The following is a 17,939-nucleotide window of genomic DNA, read 5'->3' on the forward strand; positions in this document are numbered from 1 at the left end:
AAGTTTGCCCATTTTCTTGTGGCTTCAAACTGGCCAAATGCTAGTTAGTAACTCAGCTTCTGGCCCTGGTTTGCTGAGCCTGACAACTAATTTGGGAGACATGGGCAATCTAGCACTGGATGTTTCTCTGTCATAACTTAGCAGGAGACTGGGATTTTGTCTAGGTTGGGCATACTTCCCTGACATTTCCTGCCATGACCAAAATGGGCTGGAGGGTACCAATTAATAGTAACTGTGCCTGAGAGTAGTTGCTAGAAATATGCTTGTGTTATTGAAATTGGATATACATCTCAGGAATCACAGCTGGGCCTGCACTAATCCTAAGAAAGAAAATTGCAAGAGTTTGGAAAGAAGAGTTTCTCTTTTAGGGTGATCAGGATGGTGGTGTAGTTGTACAAGCCTGAGACACTGTGGGCCTGTGGTGGCAATTCAAGATTTATCAGCTGCCTGTGGTTGTTCGTCAAGATGTCCAGCAGGATTCCTCTGCTGTTTGTAAGCTATTTAATGCCATGCCTAATTTTAATCTGCAATGTACTGTTTGTCCACATCTGTTGTATTAAAGTGTTCATTAGCATTTAAAGAAGGAGCGGATGGTATTGATCATGCCCATTAAAATTAAACAATCATGCATTAGTGACTGATTAGAAATCCTTTTGCTGTACCAGCATTGCTGGTTAAAGCAGCAGTGAGTGAACTTGTAAAAAAAAAAAATTAGTGAGATTTAGTTTTCCATCCTTTTTTATCACTTTTAAAGTGGCTTCTCCCTATCTTGGTGATAATTCATTATAAATAAAAATGTGCTTACATTTTCACACACCCCCCCAGTACTTTACAAAGCTGAGCCTTCTCCTTTTTTCATGTTTTACTAACACTCAGCTAGAAGACCATTCACAGCAATGTGGAAAATCAGACTGTGTTGGGCAACTACACCTCAAGAAGTGCTCTTTGGAAAGGAGCCATGTTACAGTCACTTAGGGTTTTTTTACAAGTCTGTAAAAGGCAACCAGATTTGAGTACCAGTATGTCTAGAATTGCATGCCAGGAGCTGGACACCCTGCACTCCATCCACACACATTTCCTTGGCAGTGCTGCAGCTGCTATGTTCTTCCTTCATGGCTGACTCTGCAAGTGGCACAAAATGCCACTGCTGTAGAGCTGCCCCTTAGTTCCCTGTCTTTTCTTTCTCTTGGGCTTCATATCTCCATGCTTTGATGTTGATGTTTTCTTAATCCCCAAAAGGTACCTGCATTTTCCTCTTCCAGGGTTTAAAATGCTTGGAATTGTAAGAAGTGAGCTCTGAGATGCCTGCTGGAATGGATGATGAAAAATAGCAAAGGGCTCGTGAAGGCAGATTCAGAACTAAATGTCCAAAGTGAGTGAGTATTAGTGTCCAACTGAGAAAATGCTTACAAAATCGAATGCAAATTTTCCTTTTTTTTTTTTTTTTTTTTTTTTTTTTAACATACAGCCAGGGCAAGTCCCCGTTCAGCTGGGAGGGGAGAGTACCCATTTGTGCCTGCCCCCAGCTCTGCCATGACTGAGCTAATGCCCACGAGAGCCTGTCTTCTTGCTGTGAAATGGGTGATTTTGGACATGGTTTACTTTTTAAAGTAAAAACTAGCTACTGCAGTTTTGTTCTATCTTATCTGCTCCCACAGATTATTTTCTAGAGTTGGCCATGTATGACAGCATGCTGACCAGAATTTGGCTACTTGTTGAGCTGATTTAAGGAGCAGAGGTTGCCCTACTGAGAACAACAGTCCCCAGCCATGGCACCCCTCACCTCTGTCCTGCTCCCCAGCTCAGCTGATACTGCTCAGGATCAAACCCCTTGTATTTTAAGACTTTCCACAACTTGCAGACTTGCTGCCAAGAACATTGCACTGTACATCAAATATATGTAATTGATTTTTTTTGATTGTGCTAGAGAATGCACTTTGACTTATAATAATAATAATTATTATTATTACTTTAAGCTGGGAAAGACGGGCAGTGACTTATGTAACTGTGGAAAAACCCCAAACTGAGAGACCTCCTGGCATCTCATGTCACTAAATGGAATCAAATAGCTGTGCTACTTCTGAAAATTACATCTGACAGAATTATTTTCTGTATGTGTGTCCACCATAAAAGGGTTTTTACATAATATTCTTATCTAATGAATTGCCATGCTTAGCAGTTCAAGCCAGTTTGTTGCAAAAATTTAGAGGTTAGAGGGGAGAAGTCTATTAAGGTAATAACACTAATAAGGGTCTGCCAAGATCACGTTTGAGTGAATGTAAATACGGGGCATTTGAGATGAACAGCTCAGAGGACAGAGGAACGGTGCCGGCAGGCAGTGGCCTCTCGGGAGAAAGACGAGCTGGGGGTGCAGCCGGCAGCCCTTCCCTGCAGCTCCCCCCGCAGCATCACCCACGCTGCCCTGCCGGGACCGGAGCCTCCTCCCGGCCTCCTGCCGGGGCTCCTTGGCAGCTGCTGGCCGTGGGGACACGGGCACTGGGAGAGTGCAGTGTCTCACTGCACCTGGGACTCAACACACACATTCCTTTTCCTGCCTTAGCAAGCAAGGTGAGGGCTCCCTGCAGCATTTCCCTCATGCTGTGAAAAAGCCCGAGGGCTGAAAACTTGAGATGTGCCCTGGGGACCTCTGGCAGGCACTAGCGAGCTCTTAGGGAGGCTTTCTACTTGTCCCCCTCATGTCCTCCCTCCGGAGAGGTCCCTGGGGCGCAGGTTATGCCACCACCTCTCCTCCCACTCCCATCCTCCCCCAGCAGCCACATCTTGCTGAAGGCTCTGGAGGCAATGCAAATCAACACTTGCAAAAGGTGGCAAAGCTTATATAAAAGGGTAAAAAAACAGACTACAGTAAGTATTTTGGTTATTTCCTGATAGTTTTCTGCTTCCCACAGCTATATATTCGCAGAACATTGCTTTATGAGGTGCCTAAATGTAATTTGTGTTTACAAAAGGAAATAAAAACCAAAGCCCGGCAATGAATGGGCTGGGATCTTGTGCTTTTAAAAGTGGCTACTGCACATCAAAACCAGCTACTTTCGATCAACATTTTTTGCTATGCATTTTGTGGAATGGCTACAGGGTAATCAAATGAGTATTGTAATTACACTCCCATAATGTGCATCATAATGCTCGCAGCTCCAAATGATCTGCTATGATTAACATTTGGAATAACCATTAAGGTTTCTATCGAAAAGATTGCATTTCAGCCATTCTCTTAGTGCACCAATGAATGTAGTATCAACTACACTGTTTCTGACACTGATTTGTATTATTCCTTTAGTTTCCCTTCTCTTACTCTTTCAATTTTTGTGGTCTTGCCAGTCTGTGTCAAAAAAACACAGTATCGGATAGGATCAGACATGACCACTTTCAATTCAACATGCAGGATGCAATGGCACCCAGCCTTTACTAACAAGAAAATCACAACAAAGCACAAGGAGATACAAACCTGTTAAATTAAAAGGAAAAAATCTATTTCTCCTTGGAGAGAGAAAAAAGGACAAAGATAGTAATTGCATTGTGGAGGTATTTTATGGAGCTGGTAGTTGTTCTTACTAGAAACTGATTGTACATGTTAAATGTCTAAACATATTTATTTTACAAAATCTGATTCTGCCTATCAGAGCATAGTGTTAAAGTGTTTACATTAAAAAGGTACTCCATAAAAATTCATGTCCAGCAAACATGTAGAGATCTAGCTGCAATTAAATCTCCAAAATGGCTATCCTCCTGCTTCTGTGTAAGAACAAGTGTGTCCTTTCTGGATGGCAATCAATAGCAGGTTACCTGGTTATACACCTTATTATGTCTTATATGGTAGTGTGAGCCACTCTACTCCATGTCACTCAGAGCCGTGCCACTCAGGAGGGTGACATGTGAACAAATACATATGCTTGATCAGATTTTTTCAAGAAACACACCTTACAGGAGAGAGAAAACCAATTAGTATGTGGTATAGCTTACCAATTTACAACTTAAATCATAAATCAATGTCTGATTATTTTGATGCAAAATGTTTTTTAGCTTCATTTTATTACACTAATGGTCTCAGTAACACACTATAACTTGCTCAGATGAAGAGGTGATTGGACAGCTCTTACAGAAATTTTTAATTACTGTCATTAGTGGCTGCAAACTTATTATTTTCTATAGAGCTAAGATATGTGTTTTTGCATTGTGCTACTGGTACTCTGTGGCCATGAGAATCCAAACTCTCCCTTTCCTCTTAAATGCTTAAATATGTGTCACTGTGCAAGTCTCATCACAATAAACACTAGCATCACACAAACATTAACTAATGTATCCACATGCTATTTTAGGCAGGTGTGGTGGTACATCCCCACCCTTGGGCCATACTGTGATTTCAGAAAGACTCATTAAGCCTTGGCCTTGACAAACACCACCTGGACTAAGCTCCTCTTCAGCTTATCAAAAACACTGCCTGCTCCCAGGAGCTTATGCTTTCTAGTGAGGCTGTTTTTAATGAACAGCCTTGAAAACTGATTGTTCTTACCTGAATAACAACCCAAGTGGAACAACATTTTTGTTACCACACTTTTAAAGAAAACTACTGACCCAAACTGTGGCCAGTATGGAAAATTACTACAACTAAAGCCAACTCTTTTGTGATCCTATAAAGAGCAGTCATAAGCGAGACTCTTTGAGCCCTTCTGGACCACAGTGGGCTGTGACCAGCACCACCCCCCAAGTGGGGCCTCTCGGAGCCAGCCAACTCTCACGTTTGCCAAACTTGGGGGACCACCACCGACCACCAACAACGGAGCCCAGGCCACCCCCACTCCTCAAGACTCAACCCTTTGCCCATTGAGAAGGTGCAAAGGCGTCTGATGTGAGCACTTTGCTGAATTCAAAGTGAATTTTTCAAATGTATATACCTTTGGGTCTGTGTGTGAGTGCGAATATGCTATAGCAAATGTACTATGAATGTTGCTCTCCTAGATTCTTAAGTACTTTGGATTTGTAAGTAAGTTAGGCCTATTACTTAGTTACTGTTGTGCTATAGTAAATTCTGTAAGAATTTTTTGTTAAATTGCTTACATTAAGCTGTCAATTAAATGCTGTTAAGTGCCATTAAAACTTTTAGGCCTAAGCCATTTTTCAAGTTTGGAGCTAAGTTTGGCAAGGAAGTCCATTCTGAACCTTGTGACTCAATGGGAGGGTCTCCCTTATTCTTTTTTATCCTTACTCTTTCTCAGCCTTACTCTTTTTCCATGTAGATAATTTTTGGTTGGTTTTAGTTTTAGATTGATTTTAGACTTCAGTAATAATTTTTCTCTGTGCGCTTTAACCAAGTAGTAGAGTGAACCTTGCCAATTAACTTTGTCATGCTTTCGCTTTTATATTAAACATACTTTTGCCGGTGCCTTTGCCAGGGGTTCTTTGAGTGTCCTGAAACACTCATTCACAACAGCAGGTAAAAATGTATTGCTTCAATTTAAAAAAAAATAAAAAGGGAAAGGAGCACAAAGAGTGTTGAGTGTAGTTAAGATAGGAAATGGGTAGGAGGGCCAGGGACAGGGCAGCAGGAGTCCCGCCTCCCGAGAGACAAGCCGTGTTACAGTGCCAACAGCCGAAATCTGCGGGGTGACACGGAGGACAGCACTAGACCTTTGTCCCAGCAGACCAAAGGTCACATCTATTGTTTCTGACAATGGAGCTATTGTTGGAGGTTCATGTTCTTGCTGCTGCTTAACGCTCCTAACACATAAACAACTTTGATTCCCCCAGATAGATGCAGAAAGTGTTGCATGCTCAATGTACTCCATGTTCTCCATAATTTCAGCCTATTCCCTTAGCAGGTCTTCCAAGGGCTGCTACCATGTACTGACAGCTCATTTCAAGGACAGACAAGACCTTAACAGATTATTTTCTTGAAAATACCTGATAAAATACTCCAGAAGATCTTTGCTGACATGTGAGCCCTGAGAGATGAGCTTGCTGGTAGCACTGGACAGGCTATGCAGGACCCTGACTGGGAGACAGGATGGGCAGGGATGTTTTCTTCCACTCACATTAGCCTAATTTAAGTGTAGCTGAAAATGCAATGTTCACCTGAGTTCAGCTTTGCATGTCTTCAGCTACTGTTAATAGCTAGATGTAGCACAGTGGTGCTGCCTATGTCTTCATAAAAGCAGAAAAACTTTTTTCCATTGTGGTAAAGCCAGTTGGTAAGTTTGTTCTGCCATCCACTGAGGGCACCAGGGCCCTGCAGGGCAGAGCAGAGGCATGCAGGCCTTGAAGATGAAAACAGGAAATCACAGTGTCACAGGTCACAACAACCATCTGCTAAGTTACAGACCTTGGTTTTCTGGTACCCTTGCTGTGTGTGTAGGAAGGAAAGCCCCTGCCCTTCACATACATCCCACTTCTCTTTTCCCTTTCCTGTGCTCATCTCCCCAGTCATCTGTAAAATATGTGAGGTGATATACCCAATTTTCAATATAATAATTATTTTTCACATATTAAAAATCCCCTGAAAATACAGTTCATGGAATGTCCTGTCTGGATTCCCCACAAAGTCTCCGCTCTGACCTATTAATTTGAAAGTCATTTGACTATATATGTAGTTTGAAGATTTGAAGAAAGCTGTTTGTGTTAAACATTAAATGGACAAGTAACTGCAGTCTTAAGTTTTGCTTTTTGCCATCAGTACTCCATAACATTTCATCTGATGCTCTTGAAAGCTGTGAAGGTTGGCTACTTCTCTAGTAAAATTCTGATAATTGTGATTCAAGCTGTTAAGGGCTTTTACTGTTCATAAACTGAATCTCTTGTTCCATGTAACTAAACTAGTATTTGTAGATTTCTTTTTCTGAAATTAGTAAAACTACATAATTTTTTTTTAAAAATCTCCCCTCTTCCCAACTGAGCTGTCTTGTTTGGAAGCCATGTGGGTGGCAATCCTCCACTAATGTGGATTTAGAGGAATGGAGCGTGGTCTGGTCTCTGGAGGACCGGTTTAGTTCATCTGCTTTTGTGTGTGCTGAGAAGCCAGCAGTGCAGGTAAGTGTGTAATTATGGGCTTATTTAAAACGGCGATTCTTTTATATGACAGACTGCAGCATGTGCAGGAAGAATAATGCCCACAGAAAACAGAACACCTCCGTGAGGGCTCTTGTACCCTATTGTGCTGTAGCCTATTTACAGGCTTTGGCTCAGAGATGATTCGTGGTTTGCCTTACACGGGCACAGGTTAGCACGGCCTCCTCCCTCCAGCTGCTTGCAGCGGGGACTCGCCTGCTGCCGGGGAGGCACCTGGGAATGCTGAGCAGCAAGAGTTGCACTGGTATCGAGCCTGCTCAAACCACAGGATAAACAGAGGATTACAGCAAACACCAGGGCCACAAATCCCTTACAGCTTCTTCAGGGCTTCTCCGTTTACTATTGCTGCCAAATACCAGGTAGCAGTTATTTTGCCGTGTTTAACGGCTGTACTTGATTTAACGCGCTGTTATACGCGTTACCAAAAATGGTTTAAAATGACTGATCTCCTTCTGGCCTGTCTTCAAACAGTATTGTGATTGCAAAGGGCAAGACAGCCAACTTTTTTGTAAAATTCTGTTGAACCGCTGCTACCCGAGGAGCAGAGGCGCTCCTCCTAACGCGGATCTGTGGGGCCCCGGGCGGTGAGCCTCGGTTCCCCGCGGGACGCAGGGCAGCGTGCGCGCTGCGGGGCGGCAGTTCCGACACACAGCCCTTGTACTGCGCTGCTCGGCGGGCGCTGCGGGCACCGCTGCGGGCAGCCAGGACACAGACCCTTCGCTTAATTTCGTGGAGAAACCAAACTGCCCTTCAAAATTGGCAACTTTAGGGGATTTATTTCAGAGTGAAGCTATGTTTGGCATATAAAATTATTTAAAGCAAAAAAAAGAGAGCTAGAAACCACGGAGGTTTCACAGCTAGCCCCGACCAGGCACGAGTGGGCGCGGCCTCCGCCCCCCTTTCTGCACCCCAGTCCCGCCGCGTTCCGCCCGGGAGCTTTTCGCGCCACAGGGCCAGGCCCTTGCAGATCCACAAAGCTTACACCGCGAATAGAAAATTTAAAAAGGGGACCTCCGCCCTGGCCCCTTCGGGGACATCACTGGAGATCTGATAAGCTCCTCAGCAGAGGGGGACGCAGGGTGAGAAAGCAGGGTGCCCGACCCCGCGGGGATGTGCGCTGCATCTGCCAGGACGCGGGCGGCAACGCGGGAAAGGCGCTGCCGGCCCCGCCCCCAGGGTCCAGCCGCTTTGGCGCGAACCTTCAGTTCCCGGCGCTCTCCCGGTCCCGCCAGCATGGCCCCACCGCGCCCGCAGGTGAGCCCTGCCCGCGGCCGCCGCTGCCCGCCGGGCTCGCCGCAGCGCTGCGGGTCCCTGCCGCTGCGGAGAGGGGGGAGGCTGTGGCGCTTGCCGCCGCTCCCGTGGCCCTCCGGGGTCTTGTGAACCTGGGCAAGCCGCACTAAGCCGCGCTGCGGAAGGCTGATGGGGTCGGGTGGGGGGCTCTTTAGTCTGGGTACCACAGGGAGAGCGACGTGGGGGCAGCTCCACCACTCGGACCGGCATCCTCGGGTCTCCTGCCCCGCCGCGGTGCTCGGGCGCCCCGCGCATGGCGGTGCCCTTGCCCGCCTAACTGGGGTAGGGGGCTCGGCCCGGGAGCCGCACTCGGCGGGGAGCTGGCGGCCCGGAGCCATGCGGGGCCGGTCGTGAGGCGGTGTTGTGGGGCGGCCCCGTGCAGCAGGGACGGGACGGGAGCGAAGGAGCGCAGGGGTCGGCGGCGGGCGGGCGGCCGGCCCGGCCGCGTGTGTGCCGGCCTGAACCATTTTAGCGGGAGGCGGGGAGAGGCGCTGGCGGGGCAGCGCCCGAGGGGACGGGCGTGTCTGCGAGCCCCCGGCTGCCCCGGTCACCTGGGCCGGGCTGCTCCGCGCCTGAGGGCCCCGGCTGCGCGCACCCTCAGCCGCGGCGGGCGGCACCAGGAAGCGCCCTTTTTGTGTCCGGGGCCGGCCGGGCCGGGCCGCTGCTCGGTGTTCGGCAGAGGTGTGAAGCGAAAAGCCGCAAGCAGAGCGGTGCTGGAGGCAGGACGGAGCGAAGGGCCAGGTTGGCCCGGGCAGCTGCTGTTTAAGCCCCGTCTGGCCCGGCCGGTGGGCCCGGGGAGCGCCAGCGTGGCGCAGGGCCAGTGTGGGTGCTGCCGCCCGGCCTCGGTGCCAGCCTCGGGGGATAAAACGGGTCACTGCCAGTAGAAATATTTCCTGGGGAAAGAAAACTTGGAGCCCATAAAAAAAAAAGTCCTAAATCGCTGGCAAAATGAATAAAACAGCAAGCTGCAAGCTGCTTTGTCTAGAAGCAGTTGTTTCAAATCTGTGGGTAGGACTCTGGCCCTTCTTTAAAAGCAGCAGAGTATTTAGTGTTTGCCTCAAACTGCAAGTACTAAGTGAATCAGAGTAGATTTCTAGGTACTTTTCGTGTACTTGCACTTTTGTCCATCACTGGCTATGATGACAGGGGAATGACATTATTTATATGCTTACTTCCACTTGTCTGCATAAAAGAAGTATTCTTAAATACTGAATGAAACTCATATATAACTCATATAACAGTGATCAGAACTATATCAGAGTAAAAACTATAGTCATTCTTAACTTTGAGATTTATTTCAAAGCTGATGTTTGTTTTCTGACTTGCATTCAAGATTGCTAAACATCTTAAAATGTTCAGACTTCCTAAGCTTCAATAAAAAGATACTCTTAAAAACTACTATGCTGCAGTAGATCTCTTTTTAATGGTGTTGCTGTTGTCCTTCTGTAGCGCCGAGGTTGTTCAGGAAGGAGAAACTTCACAGGCTTTCGAAATACAAAACTGATTCCCATGGAAACATCCTCATCCTCTGATGACAGTTGTGACAGTTTTGGTTCTGATAATTTTGCAAACACAGTAAGTACAGTACAAGAACAAATAAGATTATATGTGCAGTACTAGTAAAGATTGCAAAAATGTAAAGCTAATAATGTAAAACTACTTGCTCTGCTTATGTTTTTGTATAGTAGTTATAAACCTGTGCTATGTGCTGTAATTTCATTTCACTCTTTACTTGTGCTTCTAGGTGGTAATTGTTGGAAAAAGATTAGCTATTAATTCTAGCCTTTGATATGTCACCTAACCTAATGTGCCAGGTAATTTGCAGCCATGGTTCTGAAACCCCTTGTGAAATGCTTTAACTTTTTTTTTTCTTTATGAAAAAGCTATTTGTTTGTATTGCACTTATAAACGTTAATAATTTTCTGTAAAACTTCTTAAGTTAAAGGATATTTTATTTTTTATAGAAATGCAAATTTAGATCGGATATTAAAGAAGAGCTGGCAAAAATTTTTCATGAAGCCTCTGATGATGAATCTTTCTGTGGCTTTTCAGAAAATGAGGTTCAAGATGCATTGGTAAGACAGTTGATTTTAGTTCACTATTTTATATTTAAATTCTTACACATTTTTAATTGGTAGATAATGCCAGCTTCAGCTTGAAGGTTCAATGTTTCAGAAGGAAGCATAATTTCATTTAGTAAACAGTCCAAGGAGCCAAAGTTTAGTTTTCTTTCTGCTGCTGTGAAAAGCACTTGAGATACTGAGCTTTTAAAATCTGCCATATCTATTTTGAAATGTACCTCTTAAAACTGTCCCTGCTGGACATTACTCTATTGGAGCCTAACATTTCTGGTTTCCTCAGTATGAAAAGTTAGGGCAACCCATGGACTCCAGCAAACCTCAGAAAAATTCCTATGTGTCTTGACATGCAATCAGACCTCCACTCTGGCAGCATAACAGGGAATGCTGTGCATCTTTCAACATCTTGCCTTTCTGCTTTTCCTTGATATCAGTTTTATTGCTTAAAAAGATCAATAGTTGATCTTCAGAAGAGAAACTGAAGTAGTACCACATTTGGCAAAACCAGGTTTGTCATAATGTCAACACATGCTGAGCAATAACTAGAAAAGAAAAAATGTCTAATTGGAAGAAATCAGATCTGAGTTAAAACACAATAGTTAAGTAGGAGACAAAACTGGAATGGATATGTAAAAAAGAGTCAATAACTACACATAATGTGTAATCAGAATCACATACCTGCTTTATAAAAAGCCGGTGTAAATAAAGGTGGCCATTCAATGTCCACTGGTACTGCTGATCAAAATGAGACCGTCTTGGTGTGTTTAAAAAGAAAAGTTATAATCTATTACATAATGAGATTTTAACTAAATAGTTTATGTCCTCACTGAACCATTGGTTCTTGGGAAATTGTAAGTAAGATATCAGAATTCAAATATTAGAAAATACTGTGATTTTATTAATAATTATTTCATTTGGCTCTAGAAGAAAGTTTCCTTTTTTTATCATTGGTACTGTAAGATGACTTGTACTTGGCAGCTTACAAAATTGGGTTTGACCTTGTGCAGAGAACTGCATGGTGGCTCTTTTTACAGCCAAATGCTATATGTAGCAAAATGGAGCCCTTTAAAGGCAGTTCTCTTTCTCATACCATACACACAAACTGTTCTTGCTATTAGACCTGCAAGTGACAGCTTAGACTGCTGCAACTGGACCTACACTCCCTTTTCTGGTGTGTTTGGCACAACCATTTGTGTGTCCCTGGGAGGTTTTTATCCCCTTGTCCCTGCTCCTCCCCTCCAAAATGCACTAGAACACTAAGACTGGATGTCTGAATTTCAGCCAGGTAGCCTCTTAAACTACTCCTAGACAAAAAGTTGTCAACTGCATTTAACTGCAGAGCAAATTTCCTGGATTTACATGCTTCCATTTTGGTTTGTTAACAGAAATTGGAATCGGATTCAGATGAGAATGATGCAAGTGCTGAAAGTGATATAGATCAGAGAGGGCAGAAATGCCCTATTCCTCTGAAAGTAGCCATGAAGTTTCCACCTCGAAGATCAGAAAGAAGGAAGGGTGGGATGGAGCCGGTTCCTGAAACACCGATGCCTGCTCCAGATTCAGATTCTGACACTGAAGAAAACGGTGCTATGTTTTTAGAAAAAAGAGCTTTAAACATAAAGGAAAACAAAGCAATGGCAAGTACTCAGTCTTCCTGTGGACTGGCCCTTTTCCCCCCCCCCTCCTAGGGGACCCCTGTTTAAATTCACTGCAGTGGGAGCTATGTGAATGCATTAAGATGAATTTGCATTCCTAAAAAATAAATCTGATACTTTATATTTACTGGCATATGAAAATCCATAGGCTGCAAGCCTAACGACATAATAAGTTTGAGCATTTCCAAATTACTTGCAGTCACTAAAACATAAATAAGACATAAATGTAAAGAGTTGAAGAATGACTGCATTTCCTATAAGTAATTGTACTTTTAGCCAATTGCCCTAGTAGTCTGTAATAGCACATAAATACCCTTTTAAGGCTCTGCTTCATTTTTCTCTTGTTAGCTTGCAAAACTAATGGCTGAGTTGCAAAATGTTTCTGGTATCTTTGGTGGGAGAAAATCATTGCCAGCTGTCAGTCATGTGAGTATAAACTTACTGTATTTGCATTCTGATTTCTAAGAGTCAAATTCTGACATTACAGAGCAGAATTCTCAATGTAAAAACTTAATAAACTGTGCAAATCAAAGTCCAGTTAGAATTTTATGGCTTCCTAAAATGGGTATCCTCACTGTGTAATTCTCTTTTGATTTGCTATGGTATAAAGCAGAACAGATTAATTTATAAAGGTTAAATGTGTCTGCAGGCCAATAAAACCAATCAAGGTGCTGTGTAAATATGTGTTTATACAAAGGCTGGAGATAAGGGAGGGCAGCTCAGACCTGAACGTTCTGTGAGTTTGGAGCCTTGTAAAACACCTGGCATTTAGTCTAAATTTAAAGAAGGTTGGGTTGTAAATCAGCAGTGTAATGGATTTCACTGCTGATGTATTTGTAATTTGGGTGAAGATTAGAACAGTGCTGAAAATTGCAGCTCCTCATAGACATGGGTTCTGCTGCTTTAGACTATTTCCCTGTCACTAGCAGAATGCCTAAGATGAACTTGCTTAGGACCTTCTTACCTTATATTTTCTGACTGGAACAGGGATAGACATGTCTTTGAAAAATAAGAGAGGAAGGCATCTTTAGGGCAGGAATTCAGTAGGGTCAGGAGCTGTGTTTTCACCTGTTTCATCAGGAGCTTTTAAACATTAGCAGGGACCAAAGCGGCTTCCAAGGCGTTCATTGCCCAAGTGTGCCTTGAGGAGGAACCCAGACCGGAGTTCTCGGCCTCACACAAGATCCAGGTCCTTGATTGAAGGTCCTCCTACTCTTGTACTAGAAGAGGAAGAAGATGACCGGTACATCTTAGTGAGAAGAAGAAAGATGTCTGATGAATACCTGGAGGTATGGTGAAGATCTAGTTCTCCTGTTGTGGGGGTGGTTTTGTATGAAGGTTTCCCTTCAAGAAAATAGCGATTCATAGAGAGTTGATAAGGTTTATCAGTGTGCCATATCCTTGGAAGAATAAAAAAAAAACAAAAAAAAAACCATTTTGTATGTGCTCTCAGTTTCCCCTTCCTTGTCCTTGAAAAAGCACTTCCTCTTGGATTCCAGCAGGAATGAAGCAAGATCAGTAGCATCACTGCACCCTGACAGGGACAGATCAAGTAAAGGTGCTAAAGGTGCATCCATATCATACGTCTGTACAAAGACGTATATATCTTGCTTAAATATATGATGGCTGTTTGAGACTCCAGCCTTGCTGTGACATTGCCTTTGTAGAGCTTTTGCTGAAACTAGTACTAAAATAATACTAATACTGAAAATGTTGTGTCTTTGCTATTCAGAATGAGGCCCGTACTCCCAGGAGGGGTCACCGTGGTGCCGTGGCTTTTCCACATGTTGTGCGCCCAGTTGAGGACATAACAGCAGAAGAGCTGGATAATATTTGTGGATCTGCAAGAGACAAAGTATATAACAGAGCCATAGTAAGTGTATTGCAGCTTTGTGAAATGTGTACTTTGTGAAGTCATTTTTTTGTTATTCCATGTTTGTTTTAGCATCAAATAGAGCACATTCCCTCTCACTGAGAGAGAGGATGTGGTTTTGGGCAGAAATATGCCTGAGATCTAGGTATCCCTTCTTATTTTTGCCTGAATTTGTAGAATGACCTTTACCAAGCCAATTAGCTTGCTTTCACTCTGGAACAACTAATGCCTAAGTGACAGCAGCCAGGGGAAGTGACTACCAGACACTGAATATGCAGTGCTAAACAGTCTTGATTCAAACATGCGAGGTGGCTTTCTGTTTCAGGATAAGCACTGCTAGCTGCCAAAGAGATTTTGTTCAATGCTCTTTTTCCCCCTAACTAAAATGCCATTTTAAATGTCTTGTTTGTTTTTCCTGTGTTTTAGGGATCCACCTGTCATCAATGTCGCCAAAAAACCATAGACACCAAGACAAATTGTCGTAACCCTGACTGCGTAGGAGTGCGGGGCCAGTTCTGTGGGCCGTGCCTCCGCAACAGATATGGGGAGGATGTCAGAACAGCACTGCTGGACCCGGTAGGACAGTGCTCAGTGGTGGTTTATTGTGCTTGACTTGCACAGCCAGGGGTACTGGTCACTGACAGCACGGGTTTTAACAGAACTGCTTACAGTGCTGTAGTACCTCATGCACTCCTGGCTTGAATTCACCCTGAATCACAGAACTATATTGTGTAGAACTGGTTGTGTTCACTACTTCTGCAGTTTTATTTGTAGGAGTAAAGTATGAGAACAGAGCAGCAGCCAAAATACTCTTGTTTGCACATCAGAATAGCATTCTCTTTTGCCTTGCATTAGTGCTTAATGCCCTATGGAAAGGAACTGTATTGTCGACAAGGTGCTGCTGCTGTGGGCTGTGATCTAGGAATTAAAACAGAGTGGAATGCTTCCTATCGTTATGTGCGAGGCAAGCAATGGAGAGTTCCTTGCAGACTGAGGAATTTGTACTCATGCACTGGTTTAGACAACGTTATGCAGTGCTGATATTCACTGCAGAACTCAATGTGTAGCAGGGCACTCTTCTAAGTTGTGGATCTGAGTTACATCTGGCATAGCATCTCAGCTAAAATGGCTGCTTCTTGTCTCCCATGTAGACATGGAGGTGCCCCCCGTGTCGTGGAATCTGCAACTGTAGCTTCTGCAGACAACGAGATGGCAGATGTGCCACAGGTGTCCTGGTCTATCTGGCCAAGTACCATGGCTTTGACAATGTCCATGCCTACTTGAAAAGGTGAGTGTGCCATTGTGTCAGTGATGTGGCTGCATTAAGTGGGATAAGCATCTCAAAAGTGGGAGGGCAAAGATGTCCACATCCTAGTTCATCAGGTAAATCTCAAGATTACTCTGTGTTGCCTCCAGAGTCTGAGATTTTGCCCTATGATACGCTTTCAGGTTTTTACCTGAAACAAGTGATATAACTACTCTGCCTTTTAGCTCTCAGCCTCAGTGTGTATTGTTAGGGCTTCTACTAATTGGTCTAAAGAGTTTTCAGTTTTGCTACAAGCTGACTCATGTTCTTACTTGTCTTTCAGTCTGAAACAAGAAATTGGAATGGAAGACTGAAGCTGTGACTACCTTTAAATTACATACTCTTTCACCAATGTAATATTATTGCCTGCAGTGAATTGTTTAATCAAATGACATTACAAAGTGCCTTCCCTGCTTCCCTTTCCTTTTGGGATAAAAACCTTTCATTTATTTCAGTATAAATTAATGCAGGTCTTTATCCACAGGCCATTGTTCTCTCTTTAAACAACTTTGCAAATCAGATGGCATCAGTCCTTGTTTTCATGACAGTAACTTCTTTTTTTCTTCCTGAAAGGAGATGGGGCTTTAAGTCATTAAAGTTTAAGTTTCACTCATGCGGCAATCTATGCTGTAGGTTTGCTTACGCTCCAAAATTGGTTACAAAAATATAGAGATGTTCTGAAAACTTGGGGCAGTTTTCTTCACAGAACCAAGCAGCCAACTTCTGCAATGCAGACACTTCATGATCAAATGGGATTGTAGAATTCTCTGAAACAGCAGCATGTTCTTAAGTTAAAAAAGGGGCCCTGTAAGTTGCAGCTGAGCAGTCTCCAAGCACTAATAGTTGGTTTTATAGAGTACTAAAGGTTCACACTGGCTATTTCAAAGGAGATTCTCTGAATTAAAAAATGCAGTAGACACCGTTTGACGTGGCACTTTTTGTTTTTGCGCAGATGACAGAAGGCCACTGCTGAAAGCTTCCACAACACTAACATTGCCTACTGGTGACAGTGATAGGAACGTGCTGGTATACATTGTGTAGTGTCCATGTGATAAATTACTGTTTTAGTGGACTCTTTTCCCTGTTCCTGCTGCAGCTGCAGAGCTGCTTTGCAGAGTCAGCAGTGGTCCTGGGGAAGAGGGATACCTCCAGATCAGGGCTTGATCAAGTAGAGGGATGGTAGTTCATGTGCCTGTTGGCCATCCTTGAGTGGAGGAAAGGTGGTAACTTGTTTAGTTTGGTTATCAGGAAAACAGGCAATGGATGTTTCTGTATCTGGCTGTTTGTGACTGTGGAAGATTCTTTCACATGACAGTTGTGAAATGTAAGTACAGCAGAAATGGAGCTGAAGAATTCTGATACACTGAACACATAGGGGTCTCCTGTACTCTGTTGTAGAAAAGAAGGTGCCAGGAAAATTGCATCTAGAGAACCATAAAGGGTCTAAATGTGCTTAGTTTGCTAGGGAAGTTACTGTGTAAGCTTTGTATAAGGTTTAGAATGTAACGCTATAAATAATGTACAGTTGAATAGTAAAAGGATCAACATGGGTTTACACTTCTGTGCTTGCACAGTATTTGCACTGTGTGTATACAAAATGATCCACAATTCATACCTTTCTGGGAATTGCATCAGTGTGTGTGGGAAGGGAGGAGAGGAATTTAGAAACAACAGATATTTATGTCTCAGACTTGCAGTTCTGTTATCATAAATCATCTCTCCTATTGCAAATCTCCCGTCCTCTCTTTGTCTGTTTTTATAGTGTGAATAGCTGTGCAATCTGAGGTGTGGAGAGTGCTCTTCCCTCTAGGTACATTTTGTGAAGAAGGAACTCATTTTAGAAATACATGTTCTGACAGATAAAAGTGGTTGGGTTTTTTTTCCTCCTAATTGCTTGCCTTGCCTTCTGATTGCTAGAGTGTGAAAGTACTGTGCTAAAAGCAGACCCTTATGTTATATTACAGAGACTGCTGTATTTAGATATACTCAGATCTACACTGTTCTGTACAAAATTTTTTATTTTGAAAATAAAAATTTTCTGTTTTAGACTATTTTTGCTTCTGAACTGGTTTTTAAAAGGCTGTTAGAGCTGTGCTTCTATTTTACCACTTTCAGGTGGACTTATGCTGCGAAATAAAGGACTTGGTTGTTTGCATCACACCTGGGGGAGCAGTGGGACTTGGACATCTTATTATCTCTGGCCCTGTGTTCCTGAATCAGGCTTGCTCTGATATTCCTGCTGCTTGGATTGAATTGTTCGGTACATGGTGACTAGGTGGTGATGGTCAAAATACAGAGTGCTTAGTTCAGGCTTGATACAGGCTCTAGGCAGGTGTGCTGTGTGCTTTGCCCTTCTGCTTTTTCTGTACTTTTTCTAAAACCCAATGCCTACATCCTGAGCTGATGAGGATGAGGATAAAATTTTGGATGCAAGTTGGAGTAATGTGTCTGTCATTTAAATTTATTTGTTATTTTACAAACAAGCTCTTAAGTAGCCTCTCAGGAGCTTTTTTCCTGCAGCAGAGAATTACCTGAGGGACTTTGATTGCATGCTGATAGTGAAGATACTTGGGCTGCTTTTGTGTCCTGGGTCTAGAGACAGGAGGTGCATGAGGCTGTGGCAGAAGGTAACCCAAAGCTGTAACCTTCTGTAGTGA

General features: G+C 43.6%; 1 protein-coding gene across 3 annotated transcripts; it reads left to right on the plus strand.

The window, feature by feature from the left end:
- The first annotated feature begins 8,160 nt into the window (after positions 1-8,160).
- Positions 8,161-17,306, plus strand: CDCA7 (cell division cycle associated 7). Of its 3 annotated transcripts, none has more exons than XM_058840556.1 (10): positions 8,161-8,334; positions 9,820-9,945; positions 10,335-10,445; positions 11,834-12,085; positions 12,452-12,529; positions 13,204-13,392; positions 13,836-13,976; positions 14,403-14,552; positions 15,128-15,264; positions 15,566-17,306. In XM_058840556.1, exons 1-10 carry the CDS (start codon positions 8,191-8,193, stop codon positions 15,594-15,596), a joined length of 1,359 nt encoding a protein of 452 aa, XP_058696539.1. In that variant the 5' UTR covers positions 8,161-8,190; the 3' UTR covers positions 15,597-17,306. The 3 variants fall into 3 exon arrangements, with proteins under 3 accessions (XP_058696539.1, XP_058696538.1, XP_058696540.1); XM_058840555.1 differs by having other exon boundaries at positions 8,162-8,334; positions 13,201-13,392; XM_058840557.1 differs by lacking the exon at positions 8,161-8,334 and adding an exon at positions 8,858-9,111 and having other exon boundaries at positions 13,201-13,392.
- Positions 17,307-17,939: the final 633 nt, after the last annotated feature.

Source organism: Poecile atricapillus, chromosome 5 (assembly GCF_030490865.1).
Source record: "Poecile atricapillus isolate bPoeAtr1 chromosome 5, bPoeAtr1.hap1, whole genome shotgun sequence".
Taxonomy (NCBI): domain Eukaryota; kingdom Metazoa; phylum Chordata; class Aves; order Passeriformes; family Paridae; genus Poecile; species Poecile atricapillus.